The sequence below is a fragment of the Oncorhynchus mykiss genome, chromosome 16 (assembly GCF_013265735.2).
Source record: "Oncorhynchus mykiss isolate Arlee chromosome 16, USDA_OmykA_1.1, whole genome shotgun sequence".
In the NCBI taxonomy this organism is placed as follows: domain Eukaryota; kingdom Metazoa; phylum Chordata; class Actinopteri; order Salmoniformes; family Salmonidae; genus Oncorhynchus; species Oncorhynchus mykiss.
This window is the reverse complement of record NC_048580.1, coordinates 26,406,849-26,421,789: the sequence shown is the minus strand read 5'-3', so window position 1 is coordinate 26,421,789 and position 14,941 is coordinate 26,406,849. Positions and strand designations below refer to the sequence as shown.

General features: G+C 41.0%; 1 protein-coding gene across 1 annotated transcript in view; it reads left to right on the top strand.

Annotated features, from left to right (window-relative positions):
- The window catches only part of slc4a1b (solute carrier family 4 member 1b (Diego blood group)), a 41,818-nt gene extending 27,237 nt beyond the window's left edge, over positions 1 to 14,581 (top strand). Inside the window, exons 14-18 of the mRNA XM_021565428.2 lie at positions 72 to 238; positions 659 to 900; positions 10,551 to 10,720; positions 10,873 to 11,046; positions 11,478 to 14,581. Coding sequence (XP_021421103.2) covers positions 72 to 238; positions 659 to 900; positions 10,551 to 10,720; positions 10,873 to 11,046; positions 11,478 to 11,558 — 834 coding nt within the window. The 3' untranslated portion in view covers positions 11,559 to 14,581. The remainder of the gene's footprint in view (positions 1 to 71; positions 239 to 658; positions 901 to 10,550; positions 10,721 to 10,872; positions 11,047 to 11,477) is intronic.
- The last annotated feature ends 360 nt before the right edge of the window (positions 14,582 to 14,941 follow it).

Here is a 14,941-nt window from a genome sequence, read left to right as displayed (position 1 = left end):
CTTACCTGATGTAGGAATAGAACAAATTAATTCAAAGTTCGCCACCCTAACTGGTGTCTTTCCCTGGTTAGAAACTGGTCGTACCCAAGGGTCTGACGGTGTCAAACCCTGCTGCCAGAGGTTGGCTCATCAACCCGTTTGGCGAACACAAGACTTTCCCCGTGTGGGTCATGTTCGCTTGCTGTGTGCCCGCTTGTCTCGCCTTCATCCTCATCTTCCTAGAGTCCCAGATCACCACGTGAGTGACAGCTGTCAATCAGTAATCAGGCGATTTACAACGTTTACCGTTTAAAATCAGGCTTTTTCACTTGTAAATCAGGCCATTTACAAGTGAAATTGTGTGATTGTGAAATAAGTCATTGGATAGAAATTTCAGTTACAAAAGTAACTGAGATATGGAATAATAATTTATTGTGGAAAACATACTCAGAGAGTAATATGCTTGTATCTCCACCTTGCCCTCAGAAAGGCTGTAGGTTGTAGGGGCTAGGTTTTTTTTTCTGGACAGGGTTACATTATGATGGCCCTGTCCAAAACCCCTATTCCCCATCTCCTACACATTTGTTTCTAAGGGTTGTTTCTAGACAAGGCCATAGATACACAATCCTTACCCTTAACCTTTACCCCATAACCTAACCTTTATTTTCTTCCTTGTCAGTCTGATTGTAAGTAAGCCGGAGAGGAAGATGGTCAAAGGATCCGGCTTCCATCTGGACCTTCTCATCCTGGTGGGCATGGGCGGGTTTGGTGCCATTTTTGGCGTGCCGTGGCTGAGTGCCACCACCGTGCGTTCGGTTACCCACGCCAACGCCCTCACCGTCATGAGCAAGGGGCCCAAGCCGGAGATCGAGAAGGTTGTGGAGCAGAGGGTCAGTGGGATTTTGGTGGCTCTGCTCGTCGGTGAGTGACCTCACTACTTGATCACAGCGGTGGAAAAAGAACCCAATTGTCATACTTGAGTAAAAGTAAAGATACTGTACCTTAATAGAAAATGACTCAAGTAAAAGTGTAAGTCACCCAGTAAAATACTGCTTGAGTAAAAGTCTAAAAATATATGGTTTTAAATATATTTAAGTATCAAAAGTGAATGTAATTGCAAAAATATGCTTTAGTATTGAAAGTAAAAGTATAAATAATAATTCCTTATATTAAGCAAATCAGACGGCACCATTTTCTTTTTTTTATGGATAGCCGGGGGCACACTCCAACACTCAGACTTCACTTACAAACTAAGCATGTGTGTTTAGTGAGTCCGTCAAATCAGAGGCAGTACAGATGACCAGGGATGTTCTCTTGATAAGAACATGAATTGAACAATTTTCCTGTCCTACTAAGCATCCAAAATGTAACGAGCACTTTTGGGTGTCAGGGAAAATGTATGGAGTAAAAAGTACATTATTTTCTTTAGAAATGTAGTGAAAAAAAAGTCAAAGTTGTCAATAATATAAATAGTCAGGTAAAGTACAGAGACTCCTTGTGGTAGTGCTTTAAAGTATTTTGACTTAAGTACTTTATACCACTGCTTGATCAATTGTGTGCTGCCCTATTGGACTCCCGGTCACGGCCGGTTGTGACACAGCCTGATCAAACCCCAGGCTGTAGTGATGCCGCAACATTGCGATGCAGTGCCTTAGACCGCTGCGGCACTTGAGAAGCCTTATTTAATACATTTTAAATACATTCCAACAAATACTGCAGAGATTATATGAAATGTATACATAGATGTATGCAAAATGTATATTAGAATATACAGTGCCTTTTGAAAGTATTCAGACCCCATTACTTTTTCCACCTTTTGTGACGTTACAGCCTTATTCTAAAATGTATTAAATTATTTTTATTCGCCTCATCAATCTACACACAATAACCAATAATGACAAAGGACAAACAGTTTTTTGACATTTTTGCTAATTTATAAAATAAAAAAACGGAAATATGACATTTACACAAGTATTCAGACCCTTTACTCAGTAAAAAGCACCTTTCGCAGCGATTACAGCCTCGGGTTTTTGGGTATGACGCTACAAGCTTGGCACACCTGTATTTGGGGAGTTTGTCCCATTTCTTCTCTGCAGATCCTTTCAAGCTCTGTCAGGTTGGATGGGGAGTGTTGCTGCAAAGCTATTTTCAGGTCTCTGCAGAGATGTTCAATCGGGTTCAAGTCCGGGCTCTGGCTGGACCACTCAAGGACATTAAGAGACTTGTCCCGAAGCCACTCCTGCGTTGTCTTGGCTGTGTGCTTAGGGTCATTGTCCTGTTAAAAGGTGAACCTTCGCCCCAGTCTGAGGTCCTGAGCGCTCTGGAGCAGGATTTCATCAAGGATCTCTCTGTACTTTGCTCCGATCTCGTTTCGCATGGTCTGAGAGTCTTTAGGTGCCTTTTGACAAACTCCAAGTGGGCTGTCATATGACTTTTACTGAGGAGTGGCTTCTGTCTGGTCACTCTACCATAAAAGCCTGATTGGTGGAGTGCTGCAGAGATGGTTGTTCTTCTGGAAGGTTCTCCCATCTCCATAGACAAACACTGGAGCTCTGTCAGATTGACCATCAGGTTCTTGGTCGCCTCCCTAACCAAGGCCCTTCTCCCACGATTCGCATTGCTTCCTTTTTGCTCTGACATGCACTGTCAACTATGGGACCTTAAATAGACAGGTGTGTGCCTTTCCAAACCATGTCCAATCAATTGAATTTACACCAGGTGGACTCCAAGTTGTAGAAACATCTCAAGGATGATCAATGGAAACAGGATGAACCTGAGCTCAATTTTGAGTCTCACAGCAAAGGTGCTGAATATTTATATAAATAATATAAATATAAATATGTATGTTATTAATGTTTAATAAATATGCTAAAATTTCTTTAACCTGTTTTTGCTTTGTCATTATGGGGTATTTTGTGTAGCTTGCTGAGTTTTTTTTTACATACTGTATATACATTTCAGAATAAAGCTATAATGTAACAAAATATGGAAAAAGTCAAGGCACTGTATGTGAAATGCATCGAATTACATTAAATAATCTATTTTGGAATATATGTTTAATGTATTTATCGATATATTTGGTAAATACAAAAAAAATGCATTTAAATGTATTTCTAATAAATATATTTTGGGATTAAAATGTATGGAAAATCTAAAAAATGTGACAAATCATATTGTAACGAAATGGTGACTGTATTAACAATGTAACAAGTGACAAAGAGCTCTTATCGGACAAGAGCACAAATAATAATATGATAATAATCAATAATTGTGCTTTTTATTTAGCATAGAAAAACATATTTTTTCATCAAAAATTGTGAATAACTTACCACAGGTTAATGAGAAGGGTGTGTTTGAAAGGATGCACATAACTCTGCAATGTTGGGTTGTATTGGGGAGTCTCAGTTTTAAATCATTTTCCACACACAGTTTGTGCCTGCATTTAGTTTTCATGCTAGTGAGGGCCGAGAATCCACTCTAACATAGGTACGTGGTTGCAAAGGGCATCAGTGTCTTAACAGCGCGATTTGCCAAGGCAAGAAACTCTGAGAGCAGCCCTACCAACATAGTCCCTGTGCCCAAGAACACTAAGGTAACCTGCCTAAATGACTACCGACCCGTAGCACTCACGTCTGTAGCAATGAAGTGCTTTGAAAGGCTAGTCATGGCTCACACCAACACCATTATCCCAGAAACCCTAGATGCAATCTCTATTGCACTCCACACTGCCCTTTCACACCTGGACAAATGGAACACCTATGTGAGAATGCTATTCATTGACTACAGCTCAGCGTTCAACACCGCAGTGCCCTCAAAGCTCATCAATAAGCTAAGGACCCTGGGACTAAACACCTCCCTCTGCAACTGGATCCTGGACTTCCTGACAGGCCGCCCCCAGGCGGTAAGGCTAAGTAACAACACATCTGCCATGCTGAACGTCAACACAGGGGTACGTGCTCAGACCCCTCCTGTACTCCCTGTTCACTCATGTCTGCACAGCCAGGCATGACTCCAACACCCTCATTAAGTTTGCCAATGACACAACAGTGGTAGGCCTGATCACCAACAACGACAAGACAGCCTTTAGGGAGGAGGTCAGAGACCTGGCCGTGTGGTGCCAGGACAACAACCTCTCCCTCAACATGATCAAGACAAAGGAGATGATTGTGGACTACAGGAAAAATTGGACCGAGCACGCCTCCATTCTCAGCGACCGGGCTGCAGTGGAGCAGGTTGAGAGCTTCAAGTTCCTTGGTGTCCACATCACCAACAAGCAAACATGGTCCAAGCACACCAAGACAGTCATTAAGAGGGCACGACAAAACCTATTCTCCCTCAGGAGACTGAAAAGATTTTACACGGGTCCTCAGATCCTCAAAAGGTTTTACAGCTGCACCATCGAGAGCAACCTCTATACCAGGCGGTGTCAAAGGAAGACCATAAGACTCCAGCCACCCTAGTCATAGACTGTTCTCTCTGCTACTGCATGGCAAACGGTACCAGAGCACCAAGTCTAGGTCCAAGAGGCTTCTATAAACAGCTTCTGCCCCCAAGCCATAAGACTTCTGAACACCTAATCAAATGGCTACCCAGACTATTTGTATTTTGCACACAAAAAAATCATACAATGAGGAAAGACCTGTGTGTTGTCCTTGTTAATGCAGACAGAAAAGAGCACCAACTTCTTAATCATAGCCTCAATTTTGTCCCGCACAATGAATATACAGTAGTTGTGGAGAGTTCCTGTAATCCTAGATTCAGATCATTCAGGCAAGAAAAACATCACCCAGATAGGCCAGTCGTGTGAGAAACTCGTCATCATGCAAGCGGTCAGACAAGTGAAAATTATGGTCAGTAAAGAAAACTTTAAGCTCGTCTCTCAATTCAAAAATACGTGTCAATACTTTGCCCCTTGATAACCAGCACACTTCTGTATTTTGTAAAATTGTTACATGGTTGCTGCCCATATCATTGCATAATGCAGAAAATACACAAGAGTTCAGAGGCCTTGCTTTAACAAAGTTAACCATTTTCACTGTAGTGTCCAAAATGCCTTTCAAGCTGTCAGGCATTCCCTTGGCAGCAAGAGCCTCTCGGTGGATGCTGCAGTGTACCCAAGTAGTGTCGGGAGCAACTGCTTGCACGCGCGTTACCACTCCACTATGTCACCCCTGTCATGGCTTTTGCGCCATCTGTATAGAAAACAACACATCTTGACCACCAAAGTCCATTTGATGTCACAAACCTGTCTAGTACTTTAAACATATCCTCTCATGTTGTCCTGGTTTCCAGTGGTTTGCAGAAGAGGATGTCTTCTTTAATTGACCCCCAACATTTTTACAGACATATACCAGGAGCTATGCCAGGTCTGCCACATCTGTTGACTCATCCAGCTGTAACGCATAGAATTCACTAGCTTGTATGCGAAGCAGTAATTGTTTCTAAACATCTCCTGCCGTGTCATTGATGCGTCGTGAAACAGTGTTGTTTGATGGAGGCATTGTCTGTAGAGTTTTTTTGGCCTTTTCCCCCAGCATTGTCCCAGCCAAAGCCGCAGCAGCAGGAATAATTAATTCCTCCACAATAGTATGGGGCTTGCCTTTCCTAGTCACACGGTACCTCAACATATAAGACACTTCTAGCCCCTTCTTATTAATGGTATCTGTTGGTTTTATACGTCTTACTACTCAAAAGTCGTCTTTATTCCCACTCAAAAAACGCCCATGGCATATTTTTCAAATTGTCATGTTTTGTTTCTAAATGTCTGCGTAAGAGTGACGGTTTCCCGCAAAAGAGTAATGGTTAATGTGATTGGGTGTTAATTGTTTGACTAGGCTAGCTGTATTTGACATTGTGTTGTTATTTCGCTGAACACTAGATGGTTTGATTTTATTTTTTCTAGTGAAACGAGAGGCGGGAAAAAGACTCACCCAAATGTATAGCCCTGTTGTAAAATATAAATGTACTGTTTGAAAATCAAATCAAATAAAATGTATTTATATAGCCCTTCTTATATCAGCTGATATATCAAAGTGCTGTACAGAAACCCAGCCTAAAACCCAAAACAGCAAGCAATGCAGGTGTAGAGGTACGGTGGCTAGGGAAAACTCCCTAGAAAGGCCAAAAATTAAGAAGACACCTGGAGAGTAACCAGGCTATGAGGGGTGTCCAGTCCTCTTCTGGCTATGCCAGGTGGAGATTATAACAGAACATGGCCAAGATGTTAAAATTTTCATAAATGGTCAGCATGGTCAAATAATAGTAATCACAGTTAACAGGTCAGGGTTCTATAGCCGCAGGCAGAACAGTTGAAACTGGAGCAGCATCACGGCCAGGTGGACTGGGGACAACAAGGAGTCATCATACCAGGTAGTCCTGAGGCATGGTCCTAGGGCTCAGGTCCTCTGAGAGAGAGAAAGAAAGAAAGAATTAGAGAGAACATACTTAAATTCACACAGGACACTGGATAAGACAGGAGAAATACTCCAGCTATAACAGACTGACCCTAGCCCCCCGACACATAAACTACTGCAGCATCAATACTGGAGGCTGAGACAGGAGGGGTCAGGTGATACCCCCGGACAGGGCCAAACAGGCAGGATATAACTTCACCTACTTTGCCAAAGCACAGCCCCCACACCACTAGAGGGATATCTTCAACCACCAACTTACCATCCTGAGACAAGGCCGAGTATAGCCCACAAAGATCTCCAACACGGCAGAACCCAAGGGGGGGAGCCTACCCAGACAGGAAGACCACGTCACTGACTCAACCCACTCAAGTGACGCACCCCTCCAAGGGACGGCATGAAAGAGCACCAGTAAGCCAGTGACTCAGCCCCTGTAATAGGGTTAGAGGCAGAGAATCCCAGTGGAGAGAGGGGAACCGACCAGGCAGAGACAGCAAGGGCGGGTCGTTGCTCCAGTGCCTTTCCATTCACCTTCACACTCCTGGGCCAGACTATACTCAGTCATAGGACCTACTGAAGAGATGAGTCTTCAATAAAGACTTAAAGGTTGAGACCGGGTCTGCGTCTCTCACATGGGTAGGCAGACCATTCCATAAAAATGGAGCTCTATAGGAGAAAGCCCTGCCTCCAGCTGTTCGCTTAGAAATTCTAGGGACAATTAGGAGGCCTGCGTCTAGTGACCGTAGCGTACGTGTAGGTATGTACGGCAGGACCAAATCGGAAAGATAGGTAGAAGCAAGCCCATGTAATGCTTTGTAGGTTAGCAGTAAAACCTTGAAATCAGCCCTTGCCTTAACAGGAAGCCAGTGTAGGGAGGCTAGCAGGAGCAATATGATCAATCTTTTTTGTTCTAATCAGGATTCTAGCAGCCGTATTTAGCACTAACTAAAGTTTATTTAGTGCTTTGTCTGGGTCGCCGGAAAGTAGAGCATTGCAGTAGTCTAACCTAGAAGTAACAAAAGCATGGATTAATTTTTCGGCATAATTTTTGGATAGAAAGTTTCCGATTTTTGCAATGTTACGTAGATGGCAAAAAGCTGTCCTTGAAACAGTCTTGATATGTTCGTCAAAAGAAAGATCATGATCCAGAGTAACACCGAGGTCTTTCACAGTTTTATTTGAGACAACTGTACAACCATCAAGATTAATTGTCAGATTCAACAGGAAATCTCTTTGATTCTTGGGACCTAGAACAAGCATCTTTGTTTTGTCCGAGTTTAAAAGTAGAAAGTTTGCAGCCATCCACTTCCTTTTGTCTGAAACACATGCTTCCAGCGAGGGCAATTTTGGTGCTTCATCATGTTTCATTGAAATCTACAGCTGTGTGTCATCCGCATAGCAGTGAAAGTTAACATTATGTTTTCGAATGACATTCCCAAGAGGTAAAATATATAGTGACAACAATAGTGGTCCTAAAACGGAACCTTGAGGAACACCGGAATTTACAGTTGATTTGTCAGAGGACAAACCATTCACAGAGACAAACATTTTTTCAAAATATGAATCACATTTTTATTTGCCATTACCTCCGACGTCATTGTGCATACCCCTGTGAATTATAATATTTTCCACAAACAAAACAAACAAAACCCAAAAGTAAAATACACAAAAACAAAACTTAAGAATGGGAAGCATAGAAATAGAGCTCATGGACGAGATCTACCGCTTCTTAGACTTCCTTTCAATGAGAATGACAGATCTACACTCAACAAAAAGATAAACGCAACGTGCAACAATTCCAGCGATTTTACTGAGATACAGTTCATATAAGGAAATCAGTCAATTGAAATAAATTCATTAGGCCCTAATCTATGGATTTCTCATGACTGGCAATAAAGATGTGCATCTGTTTGTCACAAATCACCCAACATGTGCCCAACCTCACTGATGCTCTTGTGGCTGAATGGAAATAAGTCCCCGCAGCAATATTCCAACATCCAGTGGAAAACCTTCCCAGAAGAGCGGAGGCTGTTTTAGCAGCAAAGGGGGGGACCAACACCTTGGGGAATACGTAGAAAGCGTAAGCTCGTTGATGGCACATTCACAGCTCAATAGGGACTCATTGGAACGCAGCGCTTTCAAAACCTGGGGCACTTCCGGATTGGATTTTTCTCAGGCTTTCGCCTGCATCATCAGTTCTGTTATACTCACAGTATCTTTACAGTTTTGGAAACGTTAGAGTGTTTTCTATCCAAAGCTGTCAATTATATGCATATTCTAGCATCTTGTCCTGACAAAATATCCCGTTTGAAACGGGAACGTTTTTTTCCCCAAAAATGGAATGAGATGTTTGACGAACAGGTGTCCACATACCTGTTCTAGAGCACTCTGGAACAATGGTACAGTGAAGCCTAATCATTACAACAATTATTAACTTGTTTTAAAAAATTGGCCGCACTGGTGCTCCCAAAATTACATTTCAGGTCGCACAGCAAAATATATGAGTATTTGCGACCAAAATGGTACCACTTAAGAGCCCTGGTTGTAAGGCATAACAATGACCATAGGAGCCACGCTAATAATTTTGTACAGTATGTTCAGTTTCCTTTTTCGAAGTCAAAATCACCACAGAAACAACCTTTCCAAATGGAAATAAACAAGTACAAAGATATAGTTGTCTGATATCACCTGCCATATGCAGAGTACATGACCCGATGTTTACTAATTCCAGTGGTGGAAAAAGTACCCAATTGTCCTAATTTTTTTTGTGTGTTTTTTTGTTGTTGAATTTTACCCCCCTTTTCTCCCCAATTTCGTGGTATCCAATTGTTAGTAGCTACTGTCTTGTCTCATCGCTACAACTCCCGTACGGGCTCGGGAGAGACGAAGGTTGAAAGTCATGCGTCCTCCGATACACAACCCAACCAAGCCGCACTGCTTCTTAACACAGCGCGCATCCAACCCGGAAGCCAGCCGTAACAATGTGTCGGAGGAAACACCGTGCACCTGGCAATCTTGGTTAGTGTGCACTGCGCCCGGCCCGCCACAGGAGTCGCTGGTGCGCGATGAGACAAGGATATCCCTACCGGCCAAACCCTCCCTAACCCGGACGACGCTATGCCAATTGTGCGTTGCCCCACAGACCTCCCGGTCGCGGCCAGTTACGACTGAGCCTGCCCAATTGTCATACTTGAGTAAAAGTAAAGATACCTTAAGAGAAAAGGGCTGAAGTAAGAAAGTAACTCAGTATAATAGTAGTTGAGTAATAGTATAAAGGTATTTGGTTTTAAATATACTTAAGTATCAAAAGTAAAAGTATAAATCATTTCAAATTCCTCATACTAAGCAAACCAGAAAGCACACTTTTTAGATTTTTTCTTTAAGGATAGCCAGGGGCACACTCCAACACTGTTTAGTGAGTCTACCAGATCAGAGGAAGTAAGCATGACCAGGGATGTTCTCTTGATAAGTGCGTGAATGGGACTATTTTCCTGTCCTGGTAAGCATTCAAAATGTAACGAGTATTTTTGGGTGTCAGGAAAAATATTTTAAGTAAAAAGGACATTATTTTCTTTAGTAATATAGTGGAGTAAAAGTAAAATGTGTCAAAAATATAAATAGTAAAGATACCAAGAAAAAAACTGCTTAAGTAGTGCTTTAAAGTAGCTTTACTTAAATATTTTACACCACTGACTAAATACAAAAACCTTGAGAAACATACACATTGGATATTGCCATAAACCAGGGGAGGCTGGTGGGGGGAGTTATAGGAGGACGGGCTCATTGTAATGGCTGGAATGGTATAAATGGAACAGAGTTAAACACATTGTTTCCATGGGTTTGATGTGTTTAGTACCATTCCATTGATTCTTTTCCAGACATTACAATGAGCCATTCCTCCCTATAACTCCTCCAACCAGTCTCCACTGCCACGCACAATACAGCAACTGTTCACTGTGTCCTTTTTGCAGTATTATTGATAGATAGTGGCCCATTTTATACTGTAGTATAGGTAAAAACAGATCTAGGATCATTTTCACCCCCCCAATCCTAACTTTAACCATTAGTGGGGGAAATGCAAAACTGACCCCATCAGTGTCTAGGGGAATCTTCATCCTTCACCTGTATTGACGAAGCTAATTAAAACCTGTTTGTATCCAGGTCTGTCCATTCTCATGGAGCCCATCCTGAAGATGATTCCGATGACGGCTCTGTTCGGTATCTTCCTCTACATGGGAATCACCTCGCTCAACGGGATCCAGTTGTGGGATCGCATTCTGCTCCTGCTCGTCCCCAAGAAATACCACCCAAACGAGCCCTACGCCACCAGGGTATATTAACAGACAGCAGATCCCTGACACAGTATGCCCACTGTATGCCTCCGTATTCTTGTGTATTGGCTACGACTCCCTCAAAAAGGAGATGGTATTAGTAAATAAATAAGAATCAGAATTCCTTTTCTCCCTATTCACACTTGCACTAGGTGTCAACGGGCAGGATGCACCTATACACAGCCATCCAGGTGGTGTGTCTGGCTGTGCTGTGGATCGTCAAGTCCAGCCCGGCCTCCCTGGCCCTGCCCTTCGTTCTCATCCTCACTATCCCCCTCCGCATGGCCATGACCGGACGCTTCTTCACCGAACTGGAGATGAAATGTGTAAGTAGACATCAGGGTGTTGTGTGTGTGTGGTCCTATTATTATTACAGCTTGGTGCCGGTAATGGTAAAGCTGTGGGTTCAATTCCCAAAGGGGATCAGATACACATACGAAAAAAGGAATGCACCCACTGTACTGCAAGTTGCTTTGAATAAAAATGATCTACTAAGTGGCATATTATTATTATTTGTACAATACAGAACAATACAGTACAATGAAGCATACCTACAGACAACCTCACTCCCTCCCTCATCTATACCATGCTGTTCATCATTGTGGGTTGAATCTTCATTTGAAATCAGTCAATGGAAGGCCTTTGTTTGGTTTGGTCTCATGCATAAAGCAAACAATGAGCACAGCGTTTGTTGAGGTTGACGTCGAATGAGATTGTTCCTTACTGTTATGTATTTCCTTGTTCTGTTGTGTTTCAGTTGGACGCCGACGACGCTAAGGTGACATTTGAGGAGGAACCTGGACAGGATGTCTACAATGAAACTCAGATGCCATTGTAGACATCTGGACCCACCATTTTTTATCCAAAAGCCATTTATTTTATTTATCTGACATGACAAAGTATTTTAGTAGGATTCTTGTTTTTGTCTACTACCGTATGAACTGAACTATATATCTTTTGGAGTGTTTTTAAACCATCATGAAGCCCAAATAGTAAGTTATGACCATTAGATTTCAAATATAAGAAATTGTCAGTTAAGGAAAATGATTTGTTAAAGAGTTGAATATATCTTCTGTATATTTGCCTATTTCTTTCCAGTCAAACATTCCTGCAGCCATATATGTGTGTACTTATGCTGCAAACAGCTCTTGCCACCATGATAATAATTTGGCCTATGATAGTGTGTTAATTACATATTGCCCTATTGACTTTCCACCTTTGTAAAGCCTTTAAAAAGGTTTTGACTTAGAACTATTATCTTGCAAAGAATTGTACAAGAAGGCTTTATTCCATATAAGAATGATGTTTTGCACGTCTGCCCACCATTGTGGTAATTTTTTAACAGTTGAGCTGAAAAGCAGACAGCTGTAGACTGAAGCCATATCAGTGTCAATATCGTTCACATTTTTAAGGAGTTTTATCCATGAATTACAAACCTACAATATGACTGAAGAAGCAAAATCACTCAAACGTGCCTTTCGAATAACTTTTAGGTATTGTTTTACGTAATGATATGAAATACCATGGAGATAAATTCTTAAAATGCTTTTATTTTAATTTAAACCCCTGGGGATTGTGGAATGTTATGGATTTAAATATTGTATAAAAGAGATTTGAACAATAGAGCTAGCAAGCTTGTAGTCCTAAAAACGGAAATGAGCAACCTCTGGTTTGTTAAGCCATTCCAATGAGGAACATTCATGGGGAAAGAATGGGGTTTTGGGATAAATGTTGAAAAAAAGTCTGAGGAGATCTAATAAGTTCTGTTCTATGAGATAGTATCAGTCAGTTAGCATGACGTTTATGAATTATGAAGCCTTTATGTGCTGTATGTGGTGGTTTTGATTACATAAATGCTTCAACATTCACAAAACAATACGTTAGCAGATGAAGATTATCTCATAGAACAAAACGTTAAGATCTCCTAAACCTGTGTTTACCACAGACCTTATTTTCAGCGTTTATCCAAAAACCCTTTAAAATAACCATTCATTTTCGCATAGACTTTGGCAAACGAAATGTGGTGGTTAGTGCCTACAGAAAGACACCATTACTACGATCTATATGTACATACATCAAGGCTAAAATCATAAATTAAAAGTATATTTGAAGAGAGGATGGAGGGATGCATAGGGGTGTGTTTAATTAAACTTTTTATTGATAGGTCTGACAGTGTTTCTTTGTTGTTGTGATCTCTTCTCAACATCAATTAAATGCTTCAAAAATATATATATAGTGATTTCACTTTCTTTGTATTCGTCACTAATCGGTTGCCGTCGGTAAACGCACCCTTTCGTCCACCTGATTGGTTACTTTGCACTGACCCGCTCATACTTTAAAAAACTTTTTTTTTTTTAAACACGGTCATATGAGAGAAGGCAACTTACATTGGCGGGGGTACGTAACTTACATTGGCGGGGGTACGTTATATATGGCGTCCCTTCTATATGGCGTCCCTTCTATATGGCGTCCCTTCTATATGGCGTCCCTTAATGAAGCAAGAAGGAGATTTCACAGCGGAAAATTTGAATATTTTCACAAGGATTCATTTAATTGGATTTCAGAGGAGGAATGGAGGGGAAAATAGAGGTTGAACAGAAAGAGGGAGGCAGAGGTAGAATCTGTTGAAGATGGCAGAAAAGAGTGAGGAGGTGTGTCGTAGAAGATTGGTGTCAAGTGCAAACAGTGAGCCCTACACCAGACCGAGTTCTGGGGGTGAAATGGAAGTGAATGAGGACGAGTTAAGTGAGGTGGAAAGTGTGGTGAAGACGGAGCCTAATCCATTTGTGGTTTCAGGGAGGGTGGAGAAGGAGTTGGTTTGAGTTGAATGACCGTGGAATTATGATAAACTCAAATTTTTCTTCAAAACAGGTTGTAAAAGCATGCTAGACATTTTAGAATAAATCATACCTAGTTTGATTCTGTGACAAACGGTGAATTAGTTATTGATTTATACAGCTTTAAATTGCATTTTAAAGATTGTGTGTATTTCTATCAACTGGATTTTTTTATTTTTAAATTCAAAACAAAGGTCTAGCATACTTTTACAATACTTATAGAATAAACCATATAAATGTGTATGTTTCTGTGACAATCAATAAAATAGTTATTGATTTTTACAATTTTAAATGGCTTTTGAATGTGTGAATATAAAATCAACTTTACCTTTGTGAGCTAACTTTAGTAACCTAACCAATTCGCTATAGTATTAACTGGTAACGTTATACGACTCCTTGCCGTTCCTCAAGTTATAACGCGTTTGTTGATTACTGGACCCTGGCAATCTGTGTGAAATGTTAGAAGTTAGTTCGTTAGCTAACTATAACTAGTTATCTGTGAACGAATGTTTTCCCTCTACAGTATGTGGTTCATTTTCAGAATGAGAGAATTGGGTGACAATGAGGCGTTGCTTGTTAAACAAATGTAGCTGGGCCTGGCTTAAGATGGATGTCACTATAGAGGTGAAAGGAACACCACACACTTTCCCTCTTTCTCACTTTTACAATACAGTGGCTAAAAAGGGGTATGCCAGGTGTACTCTCTGCCTGAAAGAGATTAATTATGCCAACAAAGGGTATAATGCTCTGGTGGAACAGATGTCCACTGGCAGAAAGTGTACAATGTAATAATGTTCAGTGTAGCCCAAAGATATTGCTTTTGTTGTGTTGAACTTGACAGTAACACTTGTGAGTGAGGGGGGATTCTTAAATTATTTTTTAAAACTCAGTGAATGTTATTTCTAAGTGCAATATTTAGGTGTGTGTGTGGTCACAAGCTTTCTATTATAAAGGCTGTCACGGCTTACTGCAATATTAGGTTATTGTTCTTTCTCGTTTGCAGTAAAGTCTAGGCAACAAATAACATTGGATTGCTTTCTTTCCATTTCTTAACTGTGAGTTAGGTTCACATTAACCACTTATTTTACACACAGAGACTGATCATGTAAATCATATTCTTTGTTGTTTAATTAGTTAAATCCTGCATTTCCCCCTAGTAGGATTTTATTTGGCATGTTTCTGCTTTAGTCAGAACTGACTTTTTGTAGCACGTTAGAAACATTTTCGCAGCAGATTAGGATAATTAACATAGCAGGTTAGGATAATTAGGTTAGGGGAAGGGTTAACTAAAATGCAAAAAAATATATATATACATTTGACAAAAGCTGTATTCCAGGTTTTATGGACACGCCTGGTACCTGAAATTGATGATGGATGTCACGCA